The following is a 19,457-nucleotide window of genomic DNA, read 5'->3' on the forward strand; positions in this document are numbered from 1 at the left end:
AATGTTGAAATACAATTTCGAGAAAAAAGTCCAAATGTGGAGATTAATGATGAAATACAATTTCAAGAATTAAGTCGAAATTTCGTGTATAAAGTCGAAATTTTGTGAATAAAGTTGAAATACATTTAGACTTTTTTCTCGAAGTGCATAATGAAAAAAAAATCATCCTCCCCTAAAATATTACTTTAATTTTTCTCCTGCCAGGCCCTGATACAGGCAGGCAGCACAGTGGCGTAGTGGTTAGCACTGTTGTCTCACAGCAAGAAGGTCCCCGGTTCGACTCCCAGCAGGGTCTTTCTGTGTGGAGTTTGCATGTTCTCCCTGTGCTTGCCTGGCTCTTCCTCCCACAGTCAAGCATCCTAGTTAATTGGTGATTCTAAATTGCCTGTAGGTGTGAGTGTGTTTGGTTGTTTGTGTGTTTATATGTGGCCCTGCGATGGACTGGTGACCTATCCAGGTTGTAACCCCTGCCTCTCACCTGAACTAGCTGGGATAGACTCCAGCAGACCCCCGTGACCCTGCAAAGGATAAAGCAGGTATAGGTATATAATGGATGGATGAAATATAAAATTTTTCACCAGGCCTGGTTTGCGTGCATTTGCGTGCATTTGGTGACTTTTGGGGCAAAAAGGCCCTCATTTCGTTGGAAAAATAAAAACGAGAAAAAAAAACCCATTTAATTCCTACAGATACAACAGGGCCTTCACACTGTAAGTGCTCAGGCCCTAATAATAAAAATAATAATAACTGTGATAACAGTAGTAATAATAATAGTAATAATAATGTTAATAATAATAATGACAGCTCTGAAAACAGAAAGTGAAAAGATGCTAAAGAAACCGATTCAGGTTGTCATTTCATCTCATGCATGTGATACTCTTTATTGTGAAGGGGCAGCGGAAGTGGCGGCGCGGGCCGTGCTGTGATTGACAGGTGAAGACAGGTGCAAGCCGGTGGAGGGCGGAGCTCTTATTGTGGAGGGTCAGCGGAAGCGGCGTCTTGGGTCGTGCCGTGTGTTGACAGGTGTTGACAGGTGCAGCGGTTCTCCGTCAGCCTCCATTCCTCCGACCAGCATCATGGCATCGGACGAGCTGGCCAGGAAGCTGCAGTCGCGGCTCGCCGCCGCGCAGCAGCCGGAGCCGCAGCCGGACCCCGGAGCCGGAGACGGAGGAGCCGGGCCGGGACCCGGCCCCGGGCCGAGCCCGGTCCGAGCTGCCCCCGCCGCGGCGGCCGCGGAGCCCCGCGCCTCCTCCCCCAGCGAGCTGAGCTCCGCGCTGAGCCGCCGGCTGGACATCCAGGACGGCAGCGCCAGCCCCAACCCCAACCGCGTCTTCAACCCCTACACGGAGTTCAAGGAGTTCTCCCGCAGGCAGATCAAAGACATGGAGGCCATGTTCAGAAAGTAAGACCCCCTCCTCCTGTTTACCTGCGCGCTTGAATGAGGCGCGTGATTAACGGGATTAAAGCGCCACCGCTCACGTGCCGCCTCCAGGTAAACACGGGGGCGCGCGCCCGCGCTCGCTCGGGGGGCGCGTGCCTGTTATAATAGTGCGATAAAGAATGACAAACACAGATTTAAAACGCACTTTAGGTGCGTTGCTTTTCACAAGGAGCTAAAGAGCGATGCTCTGGTATGAGTCGTGGTGCGTTGGTGCGCTGTGACGCGCCGTGACGCATTATTATTATTATTATTTATTTATTTATTCTCAATTCTTTTATTCGTGTCAAAGGTTCATTATAAAACAAACATGACAAACTTACATTCCATACAAATACATTCTGTTCTGTTTTCAGAGCTATCATTATTATTATTATTATCATTATTATTGCTATTATCATCATCATCATCATCATCATCATCATCATCGTCATCGTCATCGTCGTCGTCGTCGTCATTATTATTATTATTATTATTATTTTGTGTAGACTTATGATACTTCATTTGTTCTTTTTGTATATTCTATTCAGTTATAAGGTGGGTAGATAAGCTTTATGCTTCAAGCCCAGACCTTTTCGGTCAAATAATCACAATGTTGACCAGGGAAAAACCTGTGTTATCTTGTTTGTTGATTTTTGTTTGTGATTGACCAAAATAAATATTAACTAACTAACTAACATATATATACACACACCCAAACACATACATACACATGCACATACACATGCACTGTTCGGATATGACACATACATACACACACACACACACAAATGTTATATGAATATCAATAATAACACATCCTCACACCTATATACACTGATATAAATACACTGGACACTGTATGTAAACCTGAGAATAAAGTGACTAGAGATTGAATATCCCATGACAATTATACAGTAATATTATATGAAAATAAGGTGCAAACAATAATAAATAAATTAAATATATGACATTTAAGTAAAATAATACAACAAAGTCCATCTTACAAGGGGTAAATAAGGATAGCAGTCTTCTAAATCAGTGGGAAAATGTCTTAACACTTCATACATTTTTTGTGCTTTTGTTTCAGTTATTAGTTTTAAAGATTTTAAATATAATCCAAATTTGTTTAAAAAAAACAACAAATTTGGGAGATGACTTGAAATATCTATTTTAATGAATAAAGAATTAAGCTAAACAGAAGATTACATTACAACAGAGTTCATCACTTTTGTTTTGTAAAAACATGCCAAATGTTATTTTATCTCTAGAAATAGAAGTTGGGAAGGATAAAATCCTTCGCTTTATCCATTTGTGAATGTCGCGCCAGAACATAAGTACCACACCACATTAGAAAAATATATGCTCCGTAGTCTCTTTCATTTTCACAGAATGAACAAATATCGCTGTGACGCATTATGACAACATGGTGAATTCCCCCACAGTGCAATGCAGCGTGACGACATGGCCCCAAACGCTCGTGAACGTTAGAGATTTTAGTGTAGATGCTGCGGATTCACCATATAACCATCCTCTGTTGCCATGGTAACAGCTGAGCGATGGCACACCACTAGGGCTGCAGCTATCCAATATTTTGGTTATTGATTATTCAATTGGTTATTTGATTAATCAGACACTTACTTTTGTTCAATGAAAGCCTGATTATGAATATACAATAGAAAACAAGTTCACTTCCTAAAAAATGAAAAAAAAGTAGAAAAAACTTCCTTGATGAGAAAAATGTACATTTATTTACATATTTTGCAAACTAGTGAACTGTTTGTTAAATCTTCCAATAAAAATAAATAAAATTACTTCAAACTTAACATATCCTGAGACATAAAATTAAATAAAATTGTTTCCCACTTATTTAAAAATATTCTTAAACGCTACGTTAAATTGTTCAACTTCACATCAGAACCAAGACATTTAAACAGAAATGCTGTGGACCGGGACCTGGACCACCAGTCTTACACCGTGTGGGCCGGGATTCGGTCACCTCCAGGAAGACGCCAGTTCACTCAGCTGAGCTATGATGCCAACTAATGTTAGTCTACATTTATTCTGACCAAAGGTATAAACATCTGGAACATGTGGCGCCGCAGCTCCGACCCAGTGCCACCAGGACCCTTGAGCAGCTGACTCTCGGTACCCGACTGCGGTCCTCGGGTCCTGGGGCCTTTCAGGGCTGGGCCCCTGCAGAGGTCCGGTATGTCAGGGTGGTCTGGAGCACGGCCCGGCCGGAGGCTGCCAGGATTACCGGCTGACGCGCTGGAGGTCATTCCCAGTCAGGGAACGGCCATGACGCCTACTTTGAACATTCCTGGAATGTTGCGGGTGCATTGTAACCCAGGGAACCAGTGAAGCTCTGTTTGGGCGTCTGGCCGCTCTTCCTCACAAACACATGCCGTCCTGAGTGAAACAGCCTTTGCTGACATGGTTCCAACGTTTCCTGAAACGTTTCCTGTGTTTCTCATTTGCAGGTATGACACCGGGAGAGACGGCTTCATCGACCTGATGGAGCTGAAACTCATGATGGAGAAGCTGGGGGCTCCACAGACCCACCTGGGCCTGAAGAACATGATCAAGGAGGTGGATGAAGACTTTGATGGCAAGCTGAGCTTCAGGGAGGTGAGAAGTGTCCTCTTTGCTCAGGTTCTGGAGCGTTGGGGATTGAAAACACAGACATGTGTGAGTGTTGAGAAGGTGAAAGGAGGACATGCAGCTGCTGTTTTCTTTGGGAACTGAAACAGTCCTTCAGTCCTCTCACCAGAGGAGCAGAATCTGGGCCATCCATCCCATGAATATGTGAACTAGATAGAGACGAGGAAGTTTCAGAGTGACTTTGGGCCAGTAGACTAGTTTGAGACTAGGGGGGTTTCAGACTGAGCAGGGACATGTGGACTAGATAGAGACTTGGGGGTTTCATAGTGACCGAGCACCAGAAGACTAGATAGACTAGGAATGTTTCAGGGTAACCATGGACCAGTACACTAGATGGAGACTATTAGGGGTGTAACAATATATCGTGCCACGAAATTTCACGATACGTGTCGCGGAGGTGACAAACTGTAGCTGATATTAGGTTATTAATATGAATATATTGTGTTGACTAGTAACATCCTATTGGTGCAGCGGGATCACCTGACGACCGCGCCTCGACCCGCCGACCAAAATCTGACTCCGCTCAGAAGAAACTAGTTCCGTTTTGCGGTCCTGATCACGGGACTCTTGCAGGGTTTTGAGATTCAAACTTATACTTCTAAGGTGAGCAAGAATCAATCTGTTTTATGATGTAAAGATTGTGTCGTCCCCAAAGGTGGGAGGATGAAACGATAACGGGGTTCACCTTACGGCATCAGGCTGGAGCAGGTGAAGCTCTTAGCTCTGTCATAACCTAAATAACTTTTCATAGTTGATTTATTTACTTTTATTTATGTATTAAATTTTAGTTGTTAAATTTCTAGAAAAGAAAAAAGTCAAGTCAAGATTATTACATGAGAGAAACTATTCAGTTTGTGGCAAAATATATTTACTTGTATGAAACTGAAGATGCATTTCTCTTTAAAACTTAAACAGTTATAAAGCATTACAAACTGTAACAATAGGGCAAACACACAGCATTGTTTTGTATTTTGTGTCTTTCAAATAAAAGACATTTTTTTCCAGTCATATGTTCCTCATTCAAGGTTGTTAAAAAAAAAATACTGCTATATCGTATCATTATCGTGACCTCAATATCGGGTATCGTACCGTATCGTGAGATTAGTGGATCGTTACACCCCTAGAGACTATGGGGGTTTCAGAATGACCGTGGACCAGAAGACCAGATGGAGACCAGGGTTGGTACTTGGACTGCCACTTTGAACCAGTCTAGCTTGTCCACGGTTGCTCAGATCAGGTGCAGTTGTTGCGGGACGTAGGTGGAAGGCACCAGGTCCTGAGGGTCTGCTGGGGAACTGGTCTCAGCAGCGGCAGGGACAGCAGATGGGGTGGACGTCCTCCAGGGACCATACCCTTCTGTGGACCCAGATGGGTGTAAACTAGTGATGCACCGAAATGAAAATTTGTGGCCGAAACCGAAACCGAAAATAATAATAAACACTTGGCCGAATACCGAACATGGTTCTTCGCAGTTTTTCATTTATTTTGCCGATTTTGTCACCATTGCATAAATCAAATACATTTGATTTAGGCATGCTTTTAAAAGAAAAAAATCTTTTACAAAATTACAAGGTAGAAAACATTTGTTGACCATAAAAAACTGAACATTTTTTAATTTCCCAGCATTTCTTAAATATTCCAGCAGACATTATACCAGCAAAGAACAATAACTTAAAATAAATAAATTAGCTAAATACATTTTTTGGCCATCTTTGAGCTTACGTTAGGCTTAACTGACTGAACATTGTAACATAGGCCTTAAAACAATAAAAATGCATTAAAGCGCTCAGGGTTTTTTATCATTTCAAATGATAAATCAAACTTGTAGCTGAAAGACTTTGCAGATGTGCCCCCTCTAGATATTTGAGCAGAACATTCATTGCAAACAGCCATTCTTGTATTATTCTGTGCCACTCTAAAATACTTCCACACTGCTGACATGTTTGCACCGCACCACTTCACTCCACGCTCTTCCACGTTTGATTTCGTCATCTAAACGCACCTGTAATAGATTGATTTATGTTGTTTTGGTTCCACCTGCTGGTGAATGTTAGGTAAAATTCTTATGTGGTTAGTTTTTGGTTGGCCAACGATTTATGTGGTGCGCAACAGTTACGGAGCGGCCAGTCTATTTATATTACAACGCCGTTATTAATTGTTCGTTTTTTTTCCCACTTATTCCACCGAACACCGAAAGTGTTTTTTTGCCATTTTCGGCCGAACAATTTCGGTTACCGAACAATCGGTGCATCACTAGTGTAAACCAGAATGCACACAGCTGTGTCCACATTTCAAACCTGTCCCCACTGCATTGGACAGGACTCAGGTTCAGGTCCAGAGGGGGGCGTGGGGGTGGCAGCTGCTGAAGGTGTGTGAACATGTTCCTCCTGCAGTTCCTGCTCATCTTCCGCCGAGCTGCTGCCGGAGAGCTGCAGGAGGAGAGCGGTCTGATGGCGCTCGCCCGGCTGTCGGAGATCAACGTGTCCACCGAGGGCGTGATGGGGGCCAAAGACTTCTTCGAAGCCAAGGTAGGTCTTCGATGGTAGTCGTGGTGGTCCACGTTCCTGAGTTGGGATGGGAATTGATACGATTTTTACGATTGCAATTCCATTTTTGATTCTGCTTAACGATTTGGTTCTTTATCGATTGCCTTATCGATTCTCACTTGGGGAAAAAAGAACAATGAGGCAAATGGTGCTAATATGATAGGCAGTGTCCGTTAGTTACTTAGTTACCTGCAGTATTATTAGCCAAGGACATGCTAACGTTGCTGCTGCTGCTGCTGGGTTGAGAATCACTGACGTTGGTCCGGAGCAGATCGAAAACGCCAGTCATTGATTGTTATTGCTGCTGTGTGCACTTATGTTTTTGCATGTTGGTAGTATTTCCTCCCTCTGACGAAATATTGACTTGGCAAGTATTGCAAGTTGTCTTTTTAACTGAAATGTTACCGGACTGTCAAGCGTTTGATCCCTTGGTCGCCATGTTTCTTTCATCGTTCTTTTTTTTGATTTTCACTTACACATAAACAAAACATTAAACATTCCCTCCCAACAGCGAACTTCCCTTACCCCTGCTGTCACTCAATGACGTTAGGCTTAACTCTGCTTACAGAAATTTTACAACATATGTTTGTATAACAAAAATTATACACTTAGGGCCAAATCCACAAAAGGATTGCGCGGCTTTTGCGGCCGCTAAACCGGTGCAAATGAGACAAAAAGAGAGCGTCTAATTCACAAAGCACTCGCAAAGGGCGAATTGCTCCACAAACTGCGCTGCCAAGCAAATAGTGGCAGTCTGCGCCGGTGCCATTTGCATGCATGTAAATTAGGTAATATTCATACATTCGGCGCAAAATTGCCCCCTTTCTATGCAAATAAGCCTCATTGCAAAAAGCGTCTAATTCACAAAGGCCAGCGCTATTTGCCACACGCAAAAATAGTGGAGCAAATACCGTCTTTCAGAAGCGTGTATTAAACTGCGCGCAAACTCCTCACTCCCCGTCTGTCTCTGTTTCTCTCTCTCTTCAATGTCATTCAAGCCTGTGTGATACTGAATGATATTAAAGGTGAAATCTACAGTCAGACATGACTGTACACAGTCAGATCAAGTGGGGTTGTGGACTTATCGCGGATTTAAAAATAAAAATAACAGGACGGAGCTCAGGATTCATCCATAAAGGGGCTGCTTTATTACAAACAATTCCACCATATAAACATATCAGTGTTTCCCCTAGAATTTTTTTCAGGCCCGGTGGTACCCACCGAAAAAATCCTAAACAGATGAGGCGCATGGGACGGCATATTGGACATGTAGCAATATAACAAAGTTTTACATTAAAAATCATTGTAGGCCTATATTGCTGAATGATATCACTTCAATGAAATAATAAGATTTAATCTAACCTTTAACCAAAGTGTCATGGGCCAGAAAGGTCTGACCCCATATGAGCATTGAGCATCTTTTCTATATATTTCAGAGGGATCTCTATGAAAACCCTCTGGGATGGTCCTCTTTTAACGGCTGCTTGTGCTGACGGCATATGTGACAAAACATCCCTATTCACAATTGAGATTATATCAGTTATAAATAATTTAAACATTGTAGAAGATTTTTTTTCCCGTTTTGTTATAACAGAGTTACATGCATTTGACTGGGGGAAAAATGAACCTTTAGTGGTTCTACTGGAAAGACAATCTATTGTCTGTGTTATTTTCGTCATTATTGCTTACCAAAAAAAGAAGCTCTATCAGAACAAAAATGTAAGCTAAACAACAAATTGGAAATTTACCATGGGGAGTGTGGTACAACTAAGGGCTGTATTTATGGTTATTAAGCAATTTGGGATCCCAGCCAGATGTTTAAATGCGTTGTTTTTTACTGGGTCACCAGTCGGACCGGTTCAGGCTCATACATGGCTGGCGCTAGGACCCCGCGGACGCCTGGTGCGCTGTTTTTTCCGCCATGCTTCCCTGCAGCGTCTCATGCAAACACAAACACACGGACCTGGCAGAAACATTTCTTTATATCATGTTGTCTGTCACCCGCGATATTTTTCTTTTTTTTTTTGGCTAGCTACAAACTCTATACATCCCATAATATATAATAATATGCCTGCGCTCTCAGCAGCGTTACTAGGAACGAAGCAGGTTGACTCCCGTTGCAGAACAGCGCTGCACAGAGCCTCCTAAACGTAAATGATCATTGATTTTTTTTTTAGGCCTGGCGGGGGGTCTCGTTGGCCTGGCGGCCCCGCCAGGCCTATATAATGGTAGGGGAAACACTGCATATAAATCTAGAATGTGTGTGTTTAACAGCTGACCTGTAGGTGTGTGTAGCAAAACACAGAACATGAATTACCGTCAGATCCTGATCTGGGACCTCATCTATAAAGCTTGCTTGCGCACAAAAAGGGCCTGAAAGATGCGGCGACGCGCACTGTACGGTGGGCGTGCCGTACCCTACGCCGTATGCTCTGCGTCGATTTAACGCGGAACCATAAATAAGCCTTGAACAGCACTGAGGGAGGAGGGAGGAGGGGGAGCGGGGCTCTTCGCACAGTGTCTTGAGGATTTACAGGCTGAGCCCAGGGGTGGGCTGGCCATTTTTTTTTTCACATTTTTTTCGTTTTTTCCCTTATAAATATCAACAGTCACGTTCCATTACAGACCTAAATGTGTACTAGTCTGTGCATATCAATAAATATATGTGCAATGATGCGCGTGTCTGTTGTTCAGTACAACTGATCAGACCAAGCGCGGACACAAGCTGCTCTGATCCAGACGGTGGAGTTGGAACAAACTGTCACACAATGTCGAGAGAACGAGACAGGATCAGGAAATTTCCATCAGGGGATGAAAAAAGAAAAAAACTAAAGAAAATGGAAGAGTTTAATGTCTCTCTGAAAGGCTCGTTTGATAAATTTGTTACAAAAATCACCGATCCGACCGGGTCTCAAGCAGCCGCGGGGCCCCGCATCGAGGCAAGCCAAATGATGATGAGGCAGGGGAAGGTATCCAGTATTTTGCTAATTGGAGAGTTAAAATTGCACATATAGACACTCGATCCAACCCGAAAAACCCAAAGAATTTCGCGCAAGGGGCCCCCCCGGCCATTCCACACAGGGCCTCGCAAATCTCCCAGGCAGCTCTGGCTGGAGTAGTCACAACATTAGAGCGCGTGGCTTATTATTGATATTATTATTGATAGGCTACTATTTGAAGAATGATGAGTTCATATTCAATATCTTATATATTCTATAAAACTAAATTAGCAACTCCAAATTTATGTTGCTTTTTTGACAGGGACAGTGGTGTTTGGATTCCTGATTGTCACTAAATTTTAATAATGCTGTGATTATTAGTGGGTGGGTGAAATAATACATCAATCTTTTTGGAGAAATGTTTACCTACAGTGATGCCATCGCAGCAAAGACTTTGTATACATATATTGGAAGAACCCACTGTTTAGGCAATTCATGGTCATTAGTTAGTAAAAACAGAGGCAGGGCTGCATTCCCCCTGTTTAAAATGGTCAAATATGATGATATCAGCCTGAAAATCACAGGACTTATCTGTGGTGGTGAAAGAAGTCAGCAGTATGAATTTGAAAGATGTGTGAGCATCCCTTCATGATAAACAGAGGGGGAATGCATTCTGACAGCAGTATTTCACGCTGTCAGAATGCATTCCCCCTGTTTAAAATGGGTAAATATATCATTGTAGATATCTGAAATGTTCTTTTTGACTAGGAAGAATTGAATTACAGATATCTGCAATACATATCCAGTCTAGCTATTAAATGTTAAAACGGCTTGCCATACAAGTTTGCTGGTCTACTCAGAAACAGTACTAAGTACATCTATAACGGGACTGGGGGGGATGGTGTAGGTTTAGGTTTATTAGACAAGAACATACACACCAACAAGACAGTGTACAAGCGGTGTCACAAGAACGTTTGTTTTCATTCATAGGCTTCATTTTCTTTCCATCAATACCTGGTGGGCCGGTCTAGGCTCAAAATGCCCGGGCCGATTTTTTGTCCCAGTCCAGCCCTGGCTGAGCCTACCGTTAGTTCTTAAACTGTAAAAAAAAAAAAAAAACGGGGGGAGAGAGACAAAAGCATGAGTTTGAAAAGTGGGGGGGCATGTCCCTCCTGTTCCCAGTGGAAATTGCGCCCTTGCGCCTCACAGCGTTTTATTTTCACTCGCTTTATTTTTTATTTCTGCAGTTTTCATTATGGACCAATCTGTGTGCTGAAATATGGAGAACACTGGAAACAGCTCCGCTCACTTACTCAGACAAGTGCAAATTGCACTCAGCCGCAAAACTTTATGGGCGTGTTTGCTCCGGTATATCATTAGAGCAAAATCTTTTGTGAATAGGACCTTAAAGCGGGGCAAATTGCGGGCGCAAATGCGGGGCAATTCACAGCGCTATTTGCGGGCGCAATCTGTTCTTTGTGGATTTGGCCCTTAGTGAAACGCAGTATAGTTGAAGACTAAAACGGATTGTTGAAGCAGCATGACATGGCATGAGACGTCAGCAACCAAATACGGGTATCTGTCAAAAATGTACTACTACACTTGTGTTGAGGGTTTATCAAAAAACTTAAAACAACTTCTTTTCAGAGCCCCGTAGTGTATACCTGATTTTCTCCAGTTTCAGATTTGACATCCCTTATCCAGAAACTGAGGGTGGGACAGCCTCCTTCCACCCCAACAGTATCAGGCGGCGTGCCAGAAGGGTGGTAAAAGCCATTACTTTGTGTCCCCCTACAGGTAGCTTCATCCCGTCAGGAATAATCCCAACTATAGACACCAGAGGGTTTGGGTGGATTTTAACTGTTAACACCGTGGAGAGAGCTTGGAAGATACTATAGCCTTCCAATCCTCCTTTAACTTCGGACAGAGCCAAAACATGTGGATTAATGTTGAGTCCTGTAATTTAGATCTGGCACATATGGGGCTAATTTGTGGATATATTTGAACTTGGGCCTGACTTATGCAACGTGCGTGATGATGTCGTTTCGTTCCCACTGGAATCGAAAAGAGAATCGTTTGCAAAATTTCCAAACGATTCCATGAAATTGAAACACTGGGAACCGGTTCTGAACAAGAACCGGTTCTCAATTCCCATCCCTATTCCTGAGCAGGGTTGTCCCTTCTAAACGTTGTGCTTAGTCCTGTCCTTTTTGAGTTTTGTTCTTCTCATGGAAGTGGTCTCGGGGATGTTCCCCGTTGTGTAGCGTCTCCTCTGACACCAGTCTTCCACCAGCCGCTGGACTTCTGGACTGGGAGCTCGAGCTCTTTACCCTTTAGCCACTGACCCCGTGTTTCTGATGTCTCTGCTCAAACACACCTGACCGGAGCAGCATCTGCTCCGCATCAGACCAATGCAGGGGCGTCGCTCGGCCACTAGGTGGAGCCAACATCTGAAACAGGACATGGTTCTGTTCTGGTTCTGTTCCAGGTCCAGGCCCTGTCTCAGGTTCCTTTCTGGTTAGGGCTGGAACTAACGACTATTTTAATAGTCGACTAGTCACTGACTATTGAAACAATTAGTCGACTAATCGGATAAGTAGTAATTTTTTTTAAAATTTAGTATAAAGTTGCTTTAATTATATGGCAAATGATAATAAACACAAGAAAGATGGTACTAGAGCCCTGCTATAGCGGGACTGTTTTCTTCATCCTGCTCCCGCCTTGTTGAGCCGCATTTTGTAACGGTGCATTTTGTAATAAACGTCCGAAATGTAATAACTTTGTCATTTCATTTTATAATAAACTGCTGCATTTTGTAATAAACTACCTCAACGCATTTTGTAATACATTTTGCCGCATTATGTAATAAGTTACTACATTTTGAGAAGATTATTACAAAATGCACTTGCAACTTTTTTTTCTCTAGAAAATGTAATAACATGGTGCATTATGTAATAACAATTCTAAAGCATAGTTTATTTGTTTGTTATTGGCCTATATAATTCCAAACTTCAAATAGGCAACTAAAGTTATATTTGGAGTATTATACATAGATTTATTGGGCTACATAGCTCCAAGGGAAATTGCATAAAAAACAACAAAAGTCACTCTTGTATGAATTCATTGTTAAACAATGATAATAGGTATTATTACATAATGCACCATGTTTGTTCCTAGAAAATTAAAAAGTTGCAAGTGCATTTTATAATAATCTTGTCCAAATGCAAAAACTTATTACATAATGTGGCAAAATTTATCACAAAATGCGGCTTTATTACAAAATGAAATGAAAAAGTTATTACATTTTGGACGTTTATTACAAAATGCACCGGTATTACAAAATGCGGCTCAACACGCCCGCATCCGCGAAACTCATGAGAATTCATGCTGCAGGATAATAGAGATGCATTGATTTAGTGTCTCCTCCCGTCCCGCAAGAGAAAAGTCCAGACAAATCTATCTGATTTAATGTTAACATGATCATTGTGCAGCTTGATGGATAATTGACAGTTCATAGGTCACCTGACTGAAAGTTAGATGCAAATCCATCATTGTCATCATCACAAGCTTTTTCGCCTTTCGCGCTGCATCAATTATGTGATTGAGGTTATAGCAACGAGAGTAGCTGTGAGTGGCTCAAATAATACTAACAAACAACATGAAATAAACAAAGTTAATGAATGAAACTAATTAATTTAACAAATGAAAATAGGCTTAATATCTTACCGTTTCGTTCAACACTCCAACGTGCTTTCTCTTCAAATGCTTTACCGACAAGCTCCCGTGAAAAGCAACGTTGGCTTTGCAATCCTTGCAAGTCATCTTTTTATTCGCCGTATCGAGGCTAAAATGCTCCCAAAGTTTTATTATCCGCAGCTGCAGAGACGCTATCGTGCATGTGCGACTCTCGGCAGAGATTGTATTGAAGTGAGACGCCTCACTCCGTTGGAAAAACACGTCAGGCGACAATTGTCGACAATGGAATTCAATGTCGACAATTTTGATTATCGATTTTTGTCGACAACGTCGACGAATCGTTGCAGCCCTAGTTCTGTTCCAGGTCCAGGCCCTGTCTCAGGTTCTGTTCTGGTTCTGTTGTGGTTCTGTTCCAGGTCCAGGCCCTGTCTCAGGGCAGTAAGTTCGAGGCTGAGATCCGGGAAGAGAAGGAAGAGCGTAAGCGACAGGAAGAAGATAAGAAGCAGCGGCAGGCGGCCTTCAAGCAGCTGCAGTCCACCTTCTGCTCGTGACGCCGCCGTCGGCACCGTGGAAGCCTCCGGGAGCGTCTGGCTTCCTAAACACGGCTTCACTCTCCTCGCACACTGTAACGAACACCTTCAGCTAAGATAGCAAGACGCATCAAAGTAGATCCCTACTAAAATACTTGAATAGAACCTCCTAACAAGTTCCAGGTTATACGTTCATGCCAGATGTTGTGCAGCTGTTCCATTTGAACATCAGCAGGGATGTTCCCTGTTTCACATGTGTACTGACCTCCCGCATGTCTCCTCCTTTCCTGCCCTCGGTTCCTCGGAGCCTCGGTTCCGGAGCCAGACACTCAGAGTTCTCGTGAGGTGGGTTTCCGTTAGCAGGGTACCAGGAACCTGCCTCACAGCACAGAACCAGGACCGGTTCCTGCCCTGGGTTTGGTCCTTCAGCACGGCTCTGAACGGCGTCTGGGAGGATGTTCAGCCCTCCCAACGTCCACCGCCGTGTGTCGCCACAGCAACCATCCCAGCGCCGCTGCTGCTTGGAGTTCAAAGTTCAAGAGGACTTTGCTAGCCCCCGACGGGGAGTGAGGTGATGAGCCAGGTGGTTACGATTACGCTGAGGTCACTGGATCCTGCCGGGTCCGTCACCGCGATGGAGACGTGGCAGCGCTGGGGCGGAGGTTGGTCCCGGCCCACTTCCAGTCTCCTGGGTTTTAACCCGGGCCCCTGCTAACGGAAACCCACCTTTTTTGTGGTTATTGAACTTTAGATGGTTAACTCTGTGAAGAGCCCTCGAACCCCAGCGCCGGGTGACCCTGACAATGTGAAGATGGAAGCCCGGCTACTGCTCACTCGTTAGATACACAGCCGGAGAGAGAGCTTGCAATCATTCCAATTTAAATAGCATTCATTTGGCCCCGGTCAAAATCTGGACTCGTTTGAGCCCAATCGGATATTAAAGAGCCTGTAGCATCTTCTGGCTCTGCCAACCTTCTCTTCACTTCCGATTCCAGATCCAAACGCTCACAGAGCTGCAGTACTGTGAGCCGTTTGCATCCGGAAGTTCTGCTTGATGCGAACCATCTCAGAACATATCCAGGTCTGGACCGGTACTCCCCGCCCTGCTTCCCCCGCACAAACTACCTACACTGTCTTCACTTCTGTCGTCATTCCAGTTTGGGTTTGTCCTTTTGCAAATGTGCTACGTTCCTGATAAACGTGTTAGTGTGAAACGTCGTAACGTTACGTTTATTATCTATTGCAGCTAAGCGACTCAACTCGTTCCACGGCCCCTCCGTCACTGATGAGAGGGGCCCCTGGTCCAGAACTCCTGCCCCCTGTACTGACGGGATAACTCTCGCACTAGTGAACCGTCGTCTTTATGCAACCCGGCGCGGTTCCGTCAACAATAACACGGAGAATAAACATGAAAAAAAACAGCTTCATGGGACTTAGTGAGGTTCTTTGGGTCTGCAGGTGGGGTCACATGACCGTATTACACCTCCACCTCCAGCTCCCTCCGGAAAACTGACATCCCGGGTGTGGACTGAACCGGGGTGGATGGTGGGGACTGAACCGGGGTGGATGGTGGGGACTGAACCGGGGTGGATGGTGGGGACTGAACCGGGGTGGATGGTGGAGACTGAACCGGGGTGGATGGTCTTGGACTGAACCGGGGTGGATGGTCTTGGACTGAACCGGGGTGGATGGTGGAGACTGAACCGGGGTGGATGGTCTTGGACTGAACCGGGGTGGATGGTCTTGGACTGAACCGGGGTGGATGGTGGAGACTGAACCGGGGTGGATGGTCTTGGACTGAACCGGGGTGGATGGTCTTGGACTGAACCGGGGTGGATGGTGGGGACTGAACCGGGGTGGATGGTGGGGACTGAACCGGGGTGGATGGTCTTGGACTGAACCGGGGTGGATGGTGGGGACTGAACCGGGGTGGATGGTGGGGACTGAACCGGGGTGGATGGTGGGGACTGAACCGGGGTGGATGGTGGGGACTGAACCGGGGTGGATGGTGGGGACTGAACCGGGGTGGATGGTGGGGACTGAACCGGGGTGGATGGTGGGGACTGAACCGGGGTGGATGGTGGGGACTGAACTGGGGTGGATGGTCTTGGACTGAACCGGGGTGGATGGTCTTGGACTGAACCGGGGTGGATGGTGGGGACTGAACCGGGGTGGATGGTGGGGACTGAACCTCCAGTGTTCCATCCAGCTCCAGACTAGGGCTGGGCGATTTTGGACAAAAATAAAATCCAGATTTTTTTCTCTGAAAACCCGATTTTCGATTTCGATTTCAATTTTTTGGTAAAACTACAAAAGACAATGGAATAAATAGTTTCAAATATTTTATCTTTATTTTTAAAGAAAAATAGCAAACAAATTTCCCTATTGGGAATGAAGTGCAATTGCAAGATACTGTAAATCCTCCTTGAGTTTAGTAAAGTGACAACATTTACAATTTTCTTGACCAAATAAAGATGACTAGACGAGCTCTGTCTGTAATGCAGCCAGCTGCAAAAAAGGAACATCGATTTTCCGATTTTCCTTTTTTTAACGTCGTCTTGATTAATAAATCCGATTTAGATTTAAAATTGATTAATCGCACAGCCCTACTCCAGACCTGCTCATTCTGAACATCCAAGTCCTAAGAAGCTTCAAACACCTCTTCAGACCCCCATGGGTGATATCAAAGGGGGGTGTCCAGTTCCTCTGAAACTTTGGGCCCGGTACTTGCAGAGACGTGGTGATGATCCACCAGCGACCAAGAGCGTGTCCGAGCTCATCAGGACTCACTTCACAACCGTCACACAGAAGCCGATCAAAGTCACCAGAGTTGAATCCTCCAGGAAGTGTTGCACTAGTAGTGACCGGCCGGTTCCATATCAGAGTACGTCGCACTCAAAGCCTCCTTTCACCCGCTGCAGTATTCCTCGTTTAAAGGCTCGATCCGATCGGGTTTTCGTTGTTACCGTCGTTTACGTTGTTCCGTGTCTCCTTAGAAAGATGTAAGTTGCCAAAATCTCTAACGTTGGATTATATTTTTAGGCCCCTGTGAAGATGTTGTCCTGCTCCGTGAGGAGCGGAAAGCTCTCACTTTAATAAAGTCCTCATGAACAACGACCGGACTGCTGTTTCTGTTTCTGTTACGTCCAGCGGCCACTTTACTGTTCAACCATCACAGATAGGATTAGGGCTGGGGATCCATTCAAATGTCAAGAATCGATTCTGATTCTTAAGATTCAGAATCGATTATCAACATTTGATTCGATTTGATTCCAATATTGATTTGGGTTAGTGTTATTAAAACTGTTTTTTCAGCTGTTGCATGAATGATATGACTGTAGTTCTGCAACATATTACTACTAGTATTATATTGAGATTCAACAGCAAGTATTGCAGCTAATAATGCTGTAAGGACCAATCAGCTCCCAGAATGCTGATAGAACTGCTTTCAGAAACATTGTGGGTCAGAATTACCAAACAGATCCAGGGAGGAAACAGAGACGGATGAAATCACTTTTATATTTTAACACATTCTGTTAAAAATTTTTCCATTTTCGGTCTATTTCGGTTTTTAATTTTTGAGAATTTGGTGTTTAGCATTTTATGCAAATGTAACCCCAAGACAGTATATAAAGTAATGAAATATAGACAATTTATGCAATCATAACTGAAAACTTTAATGTTTTCATACCTTTAAACATATTTAAAGACAAAAACATGGCACCACTTATTCCTGTGTCCAACAAAACATTCCTTTTTTGGGCATAAACAAAAAAATATCAAAAGTTGTAATGATGAAAAAATATCGATCTTCGATCAACATACGAATCAATTTTTAGGAATTAATATGAGAGTCGATTTAGAATCGAAATATCGAGTTTTTTCAACACAGGCCTAGTTAGGATTCAGTATTAGAGATTCAGTATTAGAGATGGAGAAGAGCAAGGGTACGAGTCCGCCAGAGTCCTCTATTTAAGGGTCCGGATTCTGCTTTTTCTGACTTTCAAAGGTCCACACTGGTCCTCAGCTGTCCCAGGTCCACTTCTCAGACCGTCCAGACGTCTCACCAGGAGCTTCCGAAGAAGACGCTCTGCTTCCACAAACATTTCCATCTTTTGGTTGGTCCTCTGCTTCAATCAGTGTTGAACCGTGAGCACGACCGCTGGGCCTTCGCCTCATCACAGAGACGAAATCATCGCGGAAAAAAGGAACAGTACAATGAATTCCACGTCTTCTGCCATTTTACTCCGTCTCTCAACCGCTCTCACCAGATCTGATGTTGGGACTTCATGAAGGCCTATGATCTTTTGTTTTATTCCCTCCCACTTGAAATCTAACCGTGATTGGTCGATTTGCGCTTCCCTCGCCACACCAATACACATAGGGCCCGATTTACTAAGATCCTAAATAAAGAGTACTAAATTGCATGTGCACTGAAAAAGTTTGCACGTGCTGTTGTGTGGTTTGCGGGTGATCAACTAAGAATGCTTGCGCAATTGATAACAGGTGCAAACAGCAGTATTTAAATGAGGTGTTGCGTGTCTTACGGTTTGTTTGCGCCATGGAGAGTCTGGATGGAAAGCAGGATCGCATGCGCAAAATGAAATTTGACGCGGTGGAGTTAGAAATATTAGTGGAAGAGGCAAATAAACACATTCATGAACTACAGCAAAGAAATTTAAACATTACCAAAAGTGCCATATTCAACACCCCTGCCGTGAAAAGCACCCCCTCGTCGACATATACCCACAGATCTCTTATTCACGAGTAAATGTCAAAAAGGACTAAATGCTCATGTTTAATTTACTACAAATGACAACGTACACACAATGACAAAAATGATATTCTCATTCCGTGTCACGTTCTGTTTAGCGTCCAGTTTTGTGTTAATGATTCATGTTTAAATGCGCTCATGGATTCCACAATAGTCATACTTTCCCACAATCACAGTCACAGATAACAAAAATTGGGTAAATGGTTATTGATGTCATTAATTAATAGCCTGCTTACTGTGTTGTCTTCCATAATATTTGTAAATATATATAATATAAACTCCTAAGTATGTGTTTGTGTGAGTGTGTATGAGGGGGTGCTTTTCACGGCAGGGGTGCTGAATACGGCACAAAACCACAATAACAGCAGCCATCGGTGCGTAATGCTGGGCAGATTAGCACCTTCCTTTCGAACGTATTAAATACAGACGCAATCACAATCCCCGCAATAACTTTCAGGCTTGGTAAATCTCATTGCGTGTGGTAAATGAACCTATTTGTATTTTCCCCTCCCAGTATATAGCGCTCTCTGGCGGGTACGCCCCATATTGATTATTCATCAGGGCAAAAGTACTAAATGAATAGCGTGTGCTATTTTGCTCATTTGAGAGGCACAGTCCTCTTTGCACGCTGTTAGTAGATCAGCTTGCACTTTGGTTTGCGGGTGATGTCAAGTTTGCACACGTTTTTACACACGCAAACCTTTAGTAAATCAGGCCCATAGCTTGGCCTTCCCCGGGATTTGTGGAGTCCTGACCAATGAATGAGCAGCTAACCGGGCCTTAATAGAGACAGACCATTCTGATTGGATAACAGATTTTCAGGACATGAACTTGACAGTAAACTTAATTTTAGAATATGGATGAGAGAAAATTTGTTAAATATATTGTATT

General features: G+C 43.8%; 1 protein-coding gene across 1 annotated transcript; it reads left to right on the plus strand.

Moving 5' to 3' along the window:
• The first annotated feature begins 992 nt into the window (after positions 1-992).
• On the plus strand, positions 993-15,667 carry efhd1 (EF-hand domain family, member D1). Its single transcript, XM_061718742.1, has 4 exons — positions 993-1,402; positions 3,901-4,048; positions 6,475-6,609; positions 13,679-15,667. Exons 1-4 carry the CDS (start codon positions 1,077-1,079, stop codon positions 13,811-13,813), a joined length of 744 nt encoding a protein of 247 aa, XP_061574726.1. The 5' UTR covers positions 993-1,076; the 3' UTR covers positions 13,814-15,667.
• The last annotated feature ends 3,790 nt before the right edge of the window (positions 15,668-19,457 follow it).

Source organism: Cololabis saira, chromosome 4, assembly GCF_033807715.1.
Source record: "Cololabis saira isolate AMF1-May2022 chromosome 4, fColSai1.1, whole genome shotgun sequence".
In the NCBI taxonomy this organism is placed as follows: Eukaryota; Metazoa; Chordata; class Actinopteri; order Beloniformes; family Belonidae; genus Cololabis; species Cololabis saira.

What these genes read in the sequence shown, in the direction of transcription:
- efhd1 (XM_061718742.1), top strand. Translation starts at nt 1,077, where the DNA reads ATGGCATCGGACGAGCTGGCCAGGAAGCTGCAGTCGCGGCTCGCCGCC. An exon ending in ATGGAGGCCATGTTCAGAAA is followed by an intron (nt 1,403 to 3,900) that starts GTAAGACCCCCT and finishes TCTCATTTGCAG; the next exon opens with GTATGACACCGGGAGAGACG. An exon ending in GCAAGCTGAGCTTCAGGGAG is followed by an intron (nt 4,049 to 6,474) that starts GTGAGAAGTGTC and finishes TTCCTCCTGCAG; the next exon opens with TTCCTGCTCATCTTCCGCCG.